Below are 16,570 nucleotides of genomic sequence, written 5' to 3'. Positions count from 1 at the left end.
GGGTAGACAGCTCACAGCGAGGCTTCAGAGGCATGCTGCAAGATACTGCAAGGGTAGACTGCTCACAGCGAGGCTACAGAGGGATGCTCCTAGATACTGCAAGGGTAGACTGCTCACAACGAGGCTACAGAGGCATGCTCCAAGATACTGCAAGGGTAGACTGCTCACAGCGAGGCTACAGACGCATGCTCCAAGATACTGCAAGGGTAGACTGTTCACAGCGAGGCTACAGAGGCATGCTGCAAGATACTGCGAGGGTAGACTGCTCACATCGAGGCTAGACTGCTCACAGCGAGGCTACAGAGACATGATCCAAGATACTGCAAGGGTAGACTGCTGACAGCGAGGCTACAGAGGCATGCGCCAAGATACTGCGAGGGTAGACTGCTCACAGCGAGGCTACAGAGGCATGCTCCAAGATACTACGAGGGTAGACTGCTCACAGCAAGGCTACAGAGGCATGCTCCAAAATACTGCAAGGGTAGACTGCTCACAGCGAGGCTAGACTGCTCACAGCGAGGCTACAGAGGCATGCTCCATGATACTGCGAGGGTAGACTGCTCAAAGCAAGGCTTCAGAGGCATGCTGCAAGATTCTGCCAGGGTAGACTGCTCACAGTAAGGCTTCAGAGGCATGCTGCAAGATACTGTGAGGGTAGACAGCTCACAGCGAGGCTTCAGAGGCATGCTGCAAGATACTGCGAGGGTAGACAGCTCACAGCGAGGCTTCAGAGGCATGCTGCAAGATACTGCGAGGGTAGACTGCTCACAGAGAGGCTATAGATGTCTGCTTTAAAATATTGTGAGGGTAGATTGCTCACAGCGAGGCTACAGAGGCCTGCTGCACGATACTGCGAGGATAGACGGCGTACAACGAGGCTTTAGAGGGTTGTGCTAGGATACTGCGAGGGTAGACTGTTCACAGCGAGGCTTTAGAGGAATGCGCATTGATACTGCGATGGTAGACTGCTCACAGCAAGACTATAGGGGCATGCTGCAAGATACTGTGAGGGTAGACAGCTCACAGCGAGGCTTCAGAGGCATGCTCCAAGATACTGCGAGCGTAGACTGCTCACAGCGAGGCTTCAGAGGCATGCTGCAAGATACTGTGAGGGTAGACCGCTCACAGCGAGGCTTCAGAGGCTTACTGCAAGGGTAGACTGCTCACAGCGAGGCTACAGAGGGATGCTCCAAGATACTGCAAGGGTAGACTGCTCACAACGAGGCTACAGAGGCATGATCCAAGATACTGCAAGGGTAGACTGTTCACAGCGAGGCTACAGAGGCATGCTGCAAGATACTGCGAGGGTAGACTGCTCACATCGAGGCTAGACTGCTCACAGCGAGGCTACAGAGGCATGATCCAAGATACTGCAAGGGTAGACTGCTCACAGCGAGGCTACAGAGGCATGCTCCAAGATACTGCAAGGGTAGACTACTCACAGCGAGGCTACAGAGGCATGCTCCAAGATACTGTGAGGGTAGACTGCTCACAGCAAGGCTACAGAGGCATGCTGCAAAATACTGCCAGGGTAAATTGCTCACAGCAAGGCTTCAGAGGCATGCTGCAAGATACTGTGAGGGTAGACAGCTCACAGCAAGGCTTCAGAGGCATGCTGCAAGATACTGCGAGGGTAGACAGCTCACAGCGAGGATTCAGAGGCATGCTGCAAGATACTGCGAGGGTAGACCACTCACAGCGAGGCTTCAGAGGAATGCTGCAAGATTCTGCAGGGGTAGACTGCTCACAGCGAGGCTTCAGAGGCATGCTGCAAGATACTGCGAGGGTAGACAGCTCACAGCGAGGCTTCAGAGGCTTACTGCAAGGGTAGACTGCTCACAGCGAGGCTACAGAGGGATGCTCCAAGATACTGCAAGGGTAGACTGCTCACAACGAGGCTACAGAGGCATGATCCAAGATACTGCAAGGGTAGACTGTTCACAGCGAGGTTACAGAGGCATGCTGCAAGATACTGCGAGGGTAGACTGCTCACATCGAGGCTAGACTGCTCACAGCGAGGCTACAGAGGCATGATCCAAGATACTGCAAGGGTAGACTGCTCACAGCGAGGCTACAGAGGCATGCTCCAAGATACTGCAAGGGTAGACTACTCACAGCGAGGCTACAGAGGCATGCTCCAAGATACTGCGAGGGTAGACTGCTCAAAGCAAGGCGACAGAGGGATGCTCCAAGATACTGCGAGGGTAGACTGCTCACAGCGAGGCTACAGAGGCATGCTCCAAGATACTGCGAGGGTAGACTGCTCAAAGCAAGGCTTCAGAGGCATGCTGCAAGATACTGCCAGGGTAGACTTCTCACAGCAAGGCTACAGAGGCATGCTCCAAGATACTGTGAGGGTAGACAGCTCACAGCGAGGCTTCAGAGGCATGCTCCAAGATACTGCGAGGGTAGACTGCTCAAAGCAAGGCTTCAGAGGCATGCTGCAAGATACTGCCAGGGTAGACTGCTCACAGCAAGGCTTCAGAGGCATGCTGCAAGATACTGTGAGGGTAGACAGCTCACAGCGAGGCTTCAGAGGCATGCTGCAAGATAGTGCAAGGGTAGACAGCTCACAGTGAGGCTTCAGAGGCATGCTCCAAGATACTGCGAGGGTAGACTGCTCAAAGCAAGGCTTCAGAGGCATGCTGCAAGATACTGCCAGGGTAGACTGCTCACAGCAAGGCTTCAGAGGCATGCTGCAAGATACTGTGAGGGTAGACAGCTCACAGCGAGGCTTCTGAGGCATGCTGCAAGATACTGCAAGGGTAGACAGCTCACAGCGAGGCTTCAGAGGCAGGCTGCAAGATACTGCAAGGGTAGACTGCTCACAGCGAGGTTTCAGAGGCATGCTGCAAGATACTGCGAGGGTAGACAGCTTACAGCGAGGCTTCAGAGGCATGCTGCAAGATACTGCGAGAGTAGAATGCTCACAGCGAGGCTTTAGAGGGATGCGCTATGATACTGCGAGGGTAGACTGCTCACAGCGAGGCTACAGAGAGATGCTCCAAAATACTGCGAGGGTAGACTGCTCAAAGCAAGGCGACAGAGGGATGCTCCAAGATACTGCGAGGGTAGACTGCTCACAGCGATGCTACAGAGGCATGCACCAAGATACTGCGAGGGTAGACTGCTCACAGCGAGGCTACAGAGGCATGCTCCAAAATACTGCAAGGGTAGACTGCTCACAGCGAGGTTACAGAGGCATGCTCCAAAATACTGCGAGGGTAGACTGCTCACAGCGATGCTACAGAGGCATGCACCAAGATACTGCGAGGGTAGACTGCTCACAGCGAGGCTACAGGGGCATGCTGCAAGATACTGCAAGGGTAGACTGCTCACAGCGAGGCTACAGAGGCATGCCCCAAGGTACTGTGAGGGTAGACTGCTCACAGCGAGGCTTGACTGCTCACAGCGAGGCTACAGAGGGATGCTCCAAGTTACTGCAAGGGTAGACTGCTCACAGCGAGGCGACAGAGGCATGCTCCAAGATACTGTGAGGGTAGACTGCTCACAGCGAGGCTACAGAGGCATGCTCCAAAATACTGCGAGGGTAGACTGCTCACAGCGAGGCTACAGAGGCATGCTCCAAAATACTGCGAGGGTAGACTGCTCACAGCGAGGCTACAGAGGCATGCTGCAAGATACTGCCAGGGTAGACTGCTCACATCGAGGCTAGACTGCTCACAGCGAGGCTACAGAGGCATGATCCAAGATACTGCAAGGGTAGACTGCTCACAGCAAGGCTACAGAGGCATGCTCCAAGATACTGCAAGGGTAGACTACTCACAGCGAGGCTACAGAGGCATGCTCCAAGATACTGCGAGGGTAGACAGCTCACAGCGAGGCTTCAGAGGCATGCTCCAAGATACTGCGAGGGTAGACTGCTCAAAGCAAGGCTTCAGAGGCATGCTGCAAGATACTGCCAGGGTAGACTGCTCACAGCAAGGCTTCAGAGGCATGCTGCAAGATACTGTGAGGGTAGACAGCTCACAGCGAGGCTTCAGAGGCATGCTGCAAGATACTGCAAGGGTAGACAGCTCACAGTGAGGCTTCAGAGGCATGCTCCAAGATACTGCGAGGGTAGACTGCTCAAAGCAAGGCTTCAGAGGCATGCTGCAAGATACTGCCAGGGTAGACTGCTCACAGCAAGGCTTCAGAGGCATGCTGCAAGATACTGTGATCATAGACAGCTCACAGCGAGGCTTCTGAGGCATGCTGCAAGATACTGCAAGGGTAGACAGCTCACAGCGAGGCTTCAGAGGCATGCTGCAAGATACTGCAAGGGTAGACTGCTCACAGCGAGGTTTCAGAGGCATGCTGCAAGATACTGCGAGGGTAGACAGCTCACAGCGAGGCTTCAGAGGCATGCTGCAAGATACTGCAAGGGTAGACTGCTCACAGCGAGGTTTCAGAGGCATGCTGCAAGATACTGCGAGGGTAGACAGCTCACAGCGAGGCTTCAGAGGCATGCTGCAAGATACTGCGAGGGTAGACTGCTCACAGCGAGGCTTTAGAGGGATGCGCTATGATACTGCGAGGGTAGACTGCTCACAGCGAGGCTACAGAGAGATGCTCCAAGATACTGCGAGGGTAGACTGCTAATAGCGAGGCTACAGAGGCATGCTCCAAGATACTGCGAGAGTAGACTTCTCACAGCAAGGCTACAGAGGCATGCTCCAAGATACTGCGAGGGTAGACTGCTCACAGCGATGCTACAGAGGCATGCACCAAGATACTGCGAGGGTAGACTGCTCACAGCGAGGCTACAGAGGCATGCTCCAAAATACTGCAAGGGTAGACTGCTCACAGCGAGGTTACAGAGGCATGCTCCAAAATACTGCGAGGGTAGACTGCTCACAGCGATGCTACAGAGGCATGCACCAAGATACTGCGAGGGTAGACTGCTCACAGCGAGGCTACAGGGGCATGCTGCAAGATACTGCGAGGGTAGACTGCTCACAGCGAGGCTACAGAGGCATGCTCCAAGGTACTGTGAGGGTAGACTGCTCACAGCGAGGCTTGACTGCTCACAGCGAGGCTACAGAGGGATGCTCCAAGATACTGCAAGGGTAGACTGCTCACAGCGAGGCGACAGAGGCATGCTCCAAGATACTGTGAGGGTAGACTGCTCACAGCGAGGCTACAGAGGCATGCTCCAAAATACTGCGAGGGTAGACTGCTCACAGCGAGGCTACAGAGGCATGCTCCAAAATACTGCGAGGGTAGACTGCTCACAGCGAGGCTACAGAGGCATGTTCTAATATACTGCGAGAATAGACTGCTCACAGCGAGGCTACAGAGAGATGCTCCAAGATACTGCGAGAATAGACTGCTCACAGCGAGGCTACAGAGAGATGCTCCAAGATACTGTGAGGGTAGACAGCTCACAGCGAGGCTACAGAGGCATGTTCTAATATACTGCGAGAATAGACTGCTCACAGCAAGGCTACAGAGAGATGCTCCAAGATACTGCGAGAATAGACTGCTCACAGCGAGGCTACAGAGAGATGCCCCAAGATACTGTGAGGGTAGACAGCTCACAGCGAGGCTACAGAGGCATGCTCCAAGATACTGTGAGGGTAGACTGCTCACAGCGAGGCTTCAGAGGCATGCTGCAAGATACTGCAAGGGTAGACTGCTCACAGCGAGGCTTCAGAGGCATGCTGCAAGATACTGCGAGGGTAGACAGCTCACAGCTAGGCTACAGAGGGATGCTGCAAGATACTGCGAGAGTAGACTGCTCACAGCGAGGCTACAGAGGCATGCTCCAAGATACTGCGAGAGTAGACTGCTCACAGCGAGGCTATAGAGGGATGTGCTATGATATTGTGAGGGTAGACTGCTCACAGCGAGGCTACAGAGGCATGCTGCAAGATACTGCCAGGGTAGACTGTTCACAGTAAGGCTTCAGAGGCATGCTGCAAGATACTGTGAGGGTAGACAGCTCACAGCGAGGCTTCAGAGGCATGCTGCAAGATACTGCGAGAGTAGACTGCTCACAGCGAGGCTATAGAGGCATGCGCTATGATACTGCAAGGGTAGACTGCTCACAGCGAGGCTACAGAGGGATGCTGAAAGATACTGCGAGAGTAGACTGCTCACAGCGAGGCGACAGAGCCATGCTCCAAGATACTGTGAGGGTAGACTGCTCACAGCGAGGCTACAGAGGCATGCTCCAAGATACTGTGAGGGTAGACTGCTCACAGCGAGGCTACAGAGGCATGCTCCAAGATACTGCGAGAGTAGACTGCTCACAGCGAGGCTATAGAGGGATGCGCTATGATACTGTGAGGGTAGACTGCTCAAAGCGAGGCTACAGAGGGATGCGCTATGATACTGTGAGGGTAGACTGCTCACAGCGAGGCTACAGAGGCATGCTTCAAGATACTGCAAGGGAAGACAGCTAGTCTTTGGTAATGTGAGGGTAGACTGCTCACAGCTAGGCTATAGAGAGATGTGCTATGATACTGGAAGGTAGATGGCTCACAGCGGGGCTACAGAGAGCTGCTCCATGATAATGTGAGGGTAAACCACTTACAGCACAGGCACAGGAGATATTCTACCAAACTAGAAGGAAAGACGAGATGAGCAGAGGTACGCTACAGGTTACTGTGAAGGTGGACTGCTCACAGCCTAGTTACGGGGGTGTTCTAAAGTGCTCCTAAATAATTTGAGGATACACCTCACAACACAAGCACAGGGTGGCGCTCTAATGAAGTTGGAGTGTAGAATACTTACAGGATGGTTTCAGGAGAATGGTCTGGAACATGTCAGGGTGTACTACGTACATCACTGCCAACAAGACATGCTCTGCAAAACCTTGAGTGTAGATGCGTTACACCAAGGTTATGGAGACCTGCTCTAACAGACGAGGATGAACCACTCCCAGCTAAGGCATAGGGGGGACGCCCTAAGATGAGAGGACAGGCTGCTCCCAGCAAGGGTACTGAAGCAAGTGACACCTTAAAAGGTAGACTGCTCTAAGCACGGGGTCAGTGGGATGCCCTACAGCAGGGAGGCTGGGCCCACAGCAAGGGTATGAGAAATGCTGTATGACATCTGTAGGGGTACCACTAACATCATTGGCAAAAGAAGATACTGCAATATACTGGGAGGGTAGACTCTTCACAGCAAGCGTATTGGGGGAGGATCTAAGATAACGTGCGAGTAGAGTGATAAGAGGAAGGGTACAGGTGAAGCTGCATGCCCTCTGTGAGGGTATACCCCTCACACCAGCACACGGTGATGCTCTACGGTACTATGAGAGTAGACACCTCATGGCAGGCTTATAGGGGGATGATCTAAGATAGTGTGAGAGAAAACTGAGCAGGGGAAGGGCACAGGTGAGGCTGTCCGATATCTGTGGACACCTCATGGCAGGCTTTTAGGGGGATGATCTAAGATAGTGTGAGAGCCGACTGACCAGGGCAAGGGTACAGGTGAGGCTGTCCGATATCTGTGAGGGGATACCCCTCAGACCACCAGCACAATACTGTGGGGTAAACTGCTCACAACATTAACTCTACAGGGCACTCTATAATATATGTGAGAAGTAGTTTGTTTGTCTGAAGACATTTTCGCCAATGACATCTGCAAGGGTGCCTAAAAGGGTAATCTATACTCTTTTCATCAAAGATTGACGAACATTACTTGATTTTTGATTTTCATATAAGTAGACTGCGGAAACGTTACTCGAGCCGTAATGACAGACTACACCTTCATGCTATCCCACAAGAAAGTACACTACTGATGTGATATACTATAGAAATTTTAGGAAGATAGAGGCGTCCCATTATCTTCATCTGAATACCGGACGGATTGGTGGCCTTTAACAGAAGGCCTCGTGTACCTTTTTCCTCTACACATGGTCAGCTGAAAGCAACCTCTCACCCCTGATTTTACACTCCTGGTAATCTGGCTAAGTACTCACTTCTTGCGTCGGCGACCATACAATTCACGGCGAAGCTCTCTGGAAATAGGTTTCAGGTGCATGAAGTTGCAGAACCCTCCTCGTGTGCACTCCCTGAAGAGCAAAGAAATACTTGTATCAGAAAACATGACAGTGGGCTCATGAGCATTTTTTACGAGGAGATAAGATATATTCTGCTATCAAAGGAGGGAAGCGTATTTAGGTGCATTTCTCCACAGTGACAAGTGCCGGGAGATCTACTCTGTGTGAAGAGAATTTTAAAGTGAGCCCAGCACCATACATCACAAGACAGATTAGGGCAGTGAGATTATCTCCACTTCGTGTACACACAGAAGCACAAGGACATCAGGTGAGGTCACTTCAGAAATAAGACAATCCGGGGAGCATGTGTACCCTCTGCACAGTGCACGACCACCTGTGCACTTTCTGTGGAGATAAAAATGCAGGAAACTTCTGTGCAAATAGGTTACTTACCTTTAATCCTAGTTCTACAGTCTGGGTACTTCTGCTGTGAGATTCTTCTGCCACCTTGTGGTCAAGTCTGGAATAATTTTCCAAAATGTACTTTCAAAAGGTTTATCTATGACTGACGAAGATCCTGGACAGAACAATCTCCTAAGAGTGTTTCTGGTAACCAGAAAAAAGCACATGTGCTTAGAGTTACCGGGCATGCTCACTGAGGAGAGCGGCGCTGGCACCTTTCTACTACCTGCTCATTTCTAACAAAGCTATCTTTGAAACCTTAGGACTATCCTTCCATGCTCCCTGAGGAGAGCATCGTTGGCCCCTTTCTACTACCTGCTCAGTACTAACAAAGCTATCTTTGAAACCTTAGGACTATCCTTCCATGCTCCCTGAGGAGAGCATCGTTGGCCCCTTTCTACTACCTGCTCAGTACTAACAAAGCTATCTTTGAAACCTTAGGACTATCCTTCCATGCTCCCTGAGGAGAGCATCGCCGGCACCTTTCAACTACCTGCACAGTACTAAAGAAAATCCTCGAAACCTTAGGATAATGCGTCCATGCTCCTTGAGGAGAGCATCGCCGGCCCCTTTCTACTACCTGCTCAGTACTAACAAAGCTATCTTTGAAACCTCAGGACTATCCTTCCATGCTCACTGAGAAGAGCATCGCTGGCCCCTTTCAACCACCTGCACAGTACTAACAAAGCTATCTTTGAAACCTCAGGACTATCCTTCCATGCTCCCTGAGGAGAGCATCGCCGGCCCCTTCAACCACCTGCACAGTACTAACAAAGCTATCTTTGAAACCTCAGGACTATCCTTCCATGCTCACTGAGAAGAGCATCGCTGGCCCCTTTCAACCACCTGCTCAGTACTAACAAAGCTATCTTTGAAACCTTAGGACCATCCTTCCATGCTCACTGAGAAGAGCATCGCTGGCCCCTTTCAACCACCTGCTCAGTACTAACAAAGCTATCTTTGAAACCTTAGGACCATCCTTCCATGCTCACTGAGGAGAGCAGCGCTGGCCCCTTTCTACTACCTGCTCAGTACTAACAAAGCTATCTTTGAAACCTTAGGACTATCCTTCCATGCTCACTGAGAAGAGCATCGCTGGCCCCTTTCAACCACCTGCTCAGTACTAACAAAGCTATCTTTGAAACCTTAGGACCATCCTTCCATGCTCACTGAGGAGAGCAGCGCTGGCCCCTTTCTACTACCTGCTCAGTACTAACAAAGCTATCTTTGAAACCTTAGGACTATCCTTCCATGCTCACTGAGGAGAGCAGCGCTGGCCCCTTTCTACTACCTGCTCAGTACTAACAAAGCTATCTTTGAAACCTTAGGACTATCCTTCCATGCTCCCTGAGGAGAGCATCGCCGGCCCCTTTCTACTACCTGCTCAGTACTAACAAAGCTATCTTTGAAACCTTAGGACTATCCTTCCATGCTCCCTGAGGAGAGCATCGCTGGCACCTTTCTATCACCTGCTCATTTCTAACAAAGCTATCTTTGAAACCTTAGGACTATCCTTCCATGCTCCCTGAGGAGAGCATCGCCGGCCCCTTTCTACTACCTGCTCAGTACTAACAAAGCTATCTTTGAAACCTTAGGACTATCCTTCCATGCTCCCTGAGGAGAGCATCGCTGGCCCCTTTCTACTACCTGCTCAGTACTAACAAAGCTATCTTTGAAACCTTAGGACTATCCTTCCATGCTCACTGAGGAGAGCAGCGCTGGCCCCTTTCTACTACCTGCTCAGTACTAACAAAGCTATCTTTGAAACCTTAGGACTATCCTTCCATGCTCCCTGAGGAGAGCATCGCTGGCACCTTTCTATCACCTGGTCATTTCTAACAAAGCTATCTTTGAAACCTTAGGACTATCCTTCCATGCTCCCTGAGGAGAGCATCGCGGGCACCTTTCTACTACCTGCTCAGTACTAACAAAGCTATCTTTGAAACCTTAGGACTATCCTTCCATGCTCCCTGAGGAGAGCATCGCGGGCACCTTTCTACTACCTGCTCAGTACTAACAAAGCTATCTTTGAAACCTTAGGACTATCCTTCCATGCTCCCTGAGGAGAGCATCGCTGGCCCCTTTCTACTACCTGCTCAGTACTAACAAAGCTATCTTTGAAACCTTAGGACTATCCTTCCATGCTCCCTGAGGAGAGCATCGCTGGCACCTTTCAACCACCTGCACAGTACTAACAAAGCTATCTTTGAAACCTTAGGACTATCCTTCCATGCTCACTGAGGAGAGCAGCGCTGGCACCTTTCTATCACCTGCTCATTTCTAACAAAGCTATCTTTGAAACCTTAGGACTATCCTTCCATGCTCCCTGAGGAGAGCATCGGTGGCACCTTTCTACTACCTGCTCAGTACTAACAAAGCTATCTTTGAAACCTTAGGACTATCCTTCCATGCTCACTGAGGAGAGCAGCGCTGGCACCTTTCTATCACCTGCTCATTTCTAACAAAGCTATCTTTGAAACCTTAGGACTATCCTTCCATGCTCCCTGAGGAGAGCATCGGTGGCACCTTTCTACTACCTGCTCAGTACTAACAAAGCTATCTTTGAAACCTTAGGACTATCCTTCCATGCTCCCTGAGGAGAGCATCGCGGGCACCTTTCTACTACCTGCTCAGTACTAACAAAGCTATCTTTGAAACCTTAGGACTATCCTTCCATGCTCCCTGAGGAGAGCATCGCTGGCCCCTTTCTACTACCTGCTCAGTACTAACAAAGCTATCTTTGAAACCTTAGGACTATCCTTCCATGCTCCCCGAGGAGAGCATCGCCGGCCCCTTTCAACCACCTGCACAGTACTAACAAAGCTATCTTTGAAACCTCAGGACTATCCTTCCATGCTCACTGAGGAGAGCAGCGCTGGCCCCTTTCTACCACCTGCTCATTTCTAACAAAGCTATCTTTGAAACCTTAGGACTATCCTTCCATGCTCCCTGAGGAGAGCATCGCCGGCACCTTTCAACTACCTGCACAGTACTAAAGAAAATCCTCGAAACCTTAGGATAATGCGTCCATGCTCCTTGAGGAGAGCATCGCCGGCCCCTTTCTACTACCTGCTCAGTACTAACAAAGCTATCTTTGAAACCTTAGGACTATCCTTCCATGCTCCCTGAGGAGAGCATCGCCGGCACCTTTCAACTACCTGCACAGTACTAAAGAAAATCCTCGAAACCTTAGGATAATGCGTCCATGCTCCTTGAGGAGAGCATCGCCGGCCCCTTTCTACTACCTGCTCAGTATTAACAAATCTATCTTTGAAACCTTAGGACTATCCTTCCATGCTCCCTGAGGAGAGCATCGCTGGCCCCTTTCTACTACCTGCTCATTTCTAACAAAGCTATCTTTGAAACCTTAGGACTATCCTTCCATGCTCCCTGAGGAGAGCATCGCTGGCCCCTTTCTACTACCTGCTCAGTACTAACAAAGCTATCTTTGAAACCTTAGGACTATCCTTCCATGCTCCCTGAGGAGAGCATCGCCGGCCCCTTTCTACTACCTGCTCAGTACTAACAAAGCCATCTTTGAAACCTTAGGACTATCCTTCCATGCTCCCTGAGGAGAGCATCGCTGGCACCTTTCAACCACCTGCACAGTACTAACAAAGCTATCTTTGAAACCTTAGGACTATCCTTCCATGCTCCTTGAGGAGAGCATCGCCGGCCCCTTTCTACTACCTGCTCAGTATTAACAAAGCTATCTTTGAAACCTTAGGACTATCCTTCCATGCTCCCTGAGGAGAGCATCGCTGGCCCCTTTCTACTACCTGCTCAGTTCTAACAAAGCTATCTTTGAACCTTAGGACTATCCTTCCATGCTCCCTGAGGAGAGCATCGCCGGCCCCTTTCAACCACCTGCACAGTACTAACAAAGCTATCTTTGAAACCTTAGGACTATCCTTCCATGCTCACTGAGGAGAGCAGCGCGGGCACCTTTCTACTACCTGCTCAGTACTAACAAAGCTATCTTTGAAACCTTAGGACTATCCTTCCATGCTCCCTGAGGAGAGCATCGCTGGCCCCTTTCTACTACCTGCTCAGTACTAACAAAGCTATCTTTGAAACCTTAGGACTATCCTTCCATGCTCCCCGAGGAGAGCATCGCCGGCCCCTTTCTACTACCTGCTCAGTACTAACAAAGCTATCTTTGAAACCTTAGGACTATCCTTCCATGCTCCCTGAGGAGAGCATCCCTGGTACCTTTCTACCGCCTACACAGTTCTGACAATACTATCTTTGAAACTTTAGGACTATCCGTCCATGCTCTCAGAACCATGGTTTGAAAGGCTCCCGAGAGTGAACTCCTCCGGGGGAAAGAAAACCCTGCACCAAATGCTTTGGGTCCCCAGATACACGTGGGTATAAAGCTCCTATGTCAAGGAGTGTCCTCTGGATACATAAATGATTTATCCAACCTTCTGAATCAAGGAAACTCAGAAGAACGAATAGTTTCTTACCTGTCGGTGTAGTTTTGCAGCTTGAAGATCTTTCTGGATTCACTATGCTGTGCATATTCTGCTATCTGGTGGTTGGTTCCGGAATCGTAGTCTTTTTCTCTCTTTTTTGCTTCGTAGCCCAGGTGGGCGTCTACGTCCCACCATTTGGTGTACCTTCGGTGATGTCGGCATGCTTCCGGCGGAAGCTCCCACCCTTGGGCGCCATCTTCGGATTCTTTTTTTTTTCTCTTTTGTGTCCTTGTAGTGAATCCATGGCTATGCTTGTTAATCCCTTCTCCAAGTAATTCTTTTCAGGTATCTTGTAAGCTTCAACTTGCTTTCTATTCCACGTGTTTTCACCTTCTTCTCCAGCCTCATCTTTCTGGCGGAGGCGGGTGGGTTCGCTAGTGAATCCAGAAAGATCTTCAAGCTGCAAAACTACACCGACAGGTAAGAAACTATTTGTTTTGCAGCGTGAATCTTTCTGGATTCACTATGCTGTGCATAGATTTTGTAGCGTTTTAGTTATTTTTGAGGCAACTGGGTGGAAGATGAGCGTTGGTTGTTGAATATATGTTGATTCACTCTTTGTCCTACTTGTGCTTCCTTGTTCATCTGTACATCCACGCAATAGTGCTTAGTGAACGTGTGCACTGAAGCCCATGTTGCCGCCAGGCATATGTCCTGAATGTGTTGGCCAGAAAGGCAATTGTTGCTCCTTTCTTCCTAGTCGAGTGGGCCTGTGCCCCCCCTGTTAGCTCCTGCCCCGCTTGCTTGTGGCAGAATTGTATCGTTTGTGCGATCCATCGAGCTATGGTGTTCTTAGTCACTGGTATACCCAGGTAACTGTTTGCGAAGGATACGAAGAACTGTTTTGTCTTCCTATGTTCCTTCGTCCTTTCAATGTAGTGAATCACTGCCCTTCTTGCGTCGAGTGTGGAGCGCTCTCTCAGAGCTTGTCTTGGGGTTCTGGAAGAAGCTAGGAATTTGAATACTCTGATTCATGTGGAACCTTGACACCACCTTTGGAACACAGTGACCGGGTCCGTTCTCATCACGACCCGGTCACTGTATCTGGATGTAGGGTTCCTGCAGTGTTAGTGCCTGTAGTTCGCTCACCCTGCGTAGCGAGGTGATTGCTACCAAATAGGCCGCTTTCATTGTCAGCATTTGCAGTGATGCCTTGTGGATGGGTTCGAAAGGTGCTTTCATGAGCTCTGTCAGTAGCACATTCAGGTTCCAAGCCGGCTGTGGCATCCTTTTTGGTGGCGCTATTCTCTTAGCCCCTTCCAGGAATCTTTTTACTACTTGAGATGTAAAGAAGCTTCTCCCCGTTTCTCCTCTTGTGTATGCCACAATCGCTGCCAGGTGTACCCCCAGCGAGGATGAGCTTAGCTTAGCTTTTATTAGGTGCGTGAGGTATCTTAGCACAGTTGATTCCCTGGTCAGCTTTCTATGGAGTTTTTTCTTGCAGCACCATTGAGTGAATCTTTTCCATTTTTCCCCATAGCACTTGCGTGTGCTGAGCCTTCTTGCCTCCCGCAGCACCCGCAGGGTGCTCTCTGGTAGTTTTAGATGTGCGAACTCTAAGTCCTCAGGAGCCAAGCTGAGAGTCTGAGGTTCTCCGGCTCTGGGTGTAGAACTTCTCCGTTTTCCATGGAGAGTAGGTCTCTTCTTTTTGAGAACTTGTGGGGTGGGCTCTGCGCCATCTCCATTATCTGCGAGTACCAGGTCTGCCTGGCCCATTGTGGTGCCACCAGGATGAGCATCATGCTGGTAGTCATGTATTTGTTGAGAACCCTGGGGATCAGTGGTATCGGACGAAAAGCATAGGCAAATGTTTTTGACCAGCTTATCCATAGGGCCTTCCCCTGGGACAGGGCCTCTGGTTGCCTGGATGCAAAGTACTGGCATTTTGCATTCTGGCGTGTTGCAAACAGGTCTATTGTCGGAGTGCCCCACCTCCTGAATAGTCTCTCTGTTTCCTGTATGTTGAGTTCCCACTCGTGAGATGCTGAAGTCTGCGAGCTGAGCCAATCCACTTCTACATTGTCCTTCCCTGGCAGGTGTATGGCTAGCAGGTCTATTTTGAGTGGTATTGCCAATCTCCAGATTTCCTGTGCCAAGCTTGACAGAGGGAATGATTGAGTTCCCCCCTGCTTTTTGATGTAAAACATTGTTGTGGTGGTGTCTGTTTGTGTCAGCACCTTTTGGTTGTACAGTTGTTTCTGAAAGGCCTTGAGGGCAAGCAACACTGTTTTCAGCTCCAGGTAATTGATGTGTGACCGCATCCGCTGGGCTCCACAGACCCCTCACTCTGAGCCTGTTCATGTGTGCGCCCCATCCCTTCTGGGATGCGTCTGTGGTGATGGTCACTGTTGGGTCCGGTGGCGTTAGAGGTTTCCCTACTGTTAACCTCTCTTTGGTCCACCACCTCATCTCTTCCTGCACCTTGTGTGTTACAACCACTAGATCCTCCTAACTTCCTGCAGCTTGTGACCATTGCTGTTGCAGCCACTCTTGGAGTGGTCTCATCTGCAGGCATACATTGGGGACCAGGTGTATGCATGACGCCATCATTCCCAAGATCTTGCTCGCTGTCCACACTGTCAGAACTCGCCCCTTCTGGTAGTGACGTTTCTCCCTCAGTAGGCTGAGTGTCCTCTTTTCGCTGGGTAACACCCTGCATTGAACGGTGTTTATTTGAGCTCCCAGGAAGATCTTCACTTGCTCCGGTTCCATCGAGCATTTTCCCCAGTGTATGGAGAATCCCAGGCTTGTTAGCGTTCTTGTGACCTGCTCTGCATGATCCTTGCATGTCCTGTAAGAGCTTGCCTTTACGAGCCAGTCGTCGAGGTAGGGGTACACGTGTATCCCCTCTCTTCGCAGATGTGCGGCCACTGCTGTGAGGCATTTGGTGAATACCCTTGGTGCGGACTTTAGACCGAATGCCAGGGTTGTGAATTGGTAGTGGTCCTTGTTTACTGTGAACCTTAGCATGTGCTTGTGCTGCCTGTTCATGGGGTTGTGCAGGTACGCATCTTTGAGGTCTACGGTGGACAAGAAGTCCCCGGCCTTTATCTGTGGGATGACCTCTTGTAGGGACGTCATCTTGAATTTTTGAGTCTTTACATACTTGTTTAGGTACCGTAGATTCAGGATGGGTCTTAGGCTTTCGTCCACTTTTGGCACCAGGAAGTGGCTTGAGTACACTTCCCTGTTCCGTTCTTTGAATGGGACCGGTTCGATGGCCTCTTTGAGGAGTAGTTCGTGAGCTTCCTCTTGGAGCAATTGCAGCTCTCATTGCAGCTCTCTTCCAGAGTGCTCTCTTTTCTTTGGCTTTCTGTTTGGTGGTCTCTTTTCCAACTCTATGCAGTATCCGAACTGTATGATGTTGAGTATCCACTTGTCTGTGGTTATTTTTCTCCACTCCTGGAGAAGAAATCTCAGCCTGCCTCCTACTGGTGTTACATGTTCTTTTGTGTCTTGTCCGTATAGCCCTCTCCTCTTTGTTTTCCCGTGCTCCTCCCCCGGAGGGTATGAGTGGGTGAGCACCTTTTTCCCGTGTGAAGTCACTTAGAGGGGGTTGTTCACCGCCTCTCCTTCTATGGCCCCATCCATTTCCTTTTTCTCGAAAGGACTGGCCCCTGTTCTGATAATTCCAGTTTTGCTTCTGCTGGCCCTGGGTACCTTGGTTGTCACTCAGTTG

At 50.5% G+C, this 16,570-nt stretch overlaps 1 protein-coding gene across 11 annotated transcripts in view; it reads right to left on the bottom strand.

The window, feature by feature from the left end:
• Positions 1–16,570, bottom strand: part of LOC147659352 (splicing factor U2AF 35 kDa subunit-like) — a 189,953-nt gene that overhangs the window by 17,425 nt on the left and 155,958 nt on the right. For all 11 annotated transcript variants that reach the window (XM_086951811.1, XM_086951816.1, XM_086951810.1 and 8 more), the window contains one exon: positions 7,931–8,023. In XM_086951811.1, the coding sequence (XP_086807937.1) occupies positions 7,931–8,023 (93 nt within the window). The remainder of the gene's footprint in view (positions 1–7,930; positions 8,024–16,570) is intronic.

This window comes from Lissotriton vulgaris, unplaced genomic scaffold (assembly GCF_964263255.1).
Source record: "Lissotriton vulgaris unplaced genomic scaffold, aLisVul1.2 SCAFFOLD_1061, whole genome shotgun sequence".
NCBI lineage: Eukaryota > Metazoa > Chordata > Amphibia > Caudata > Salamandridae > Lissotriton > Lissotriton vulgaris.
This window is presented reverse-complemented; position numbering and strand designations above follow the sequence as displayed.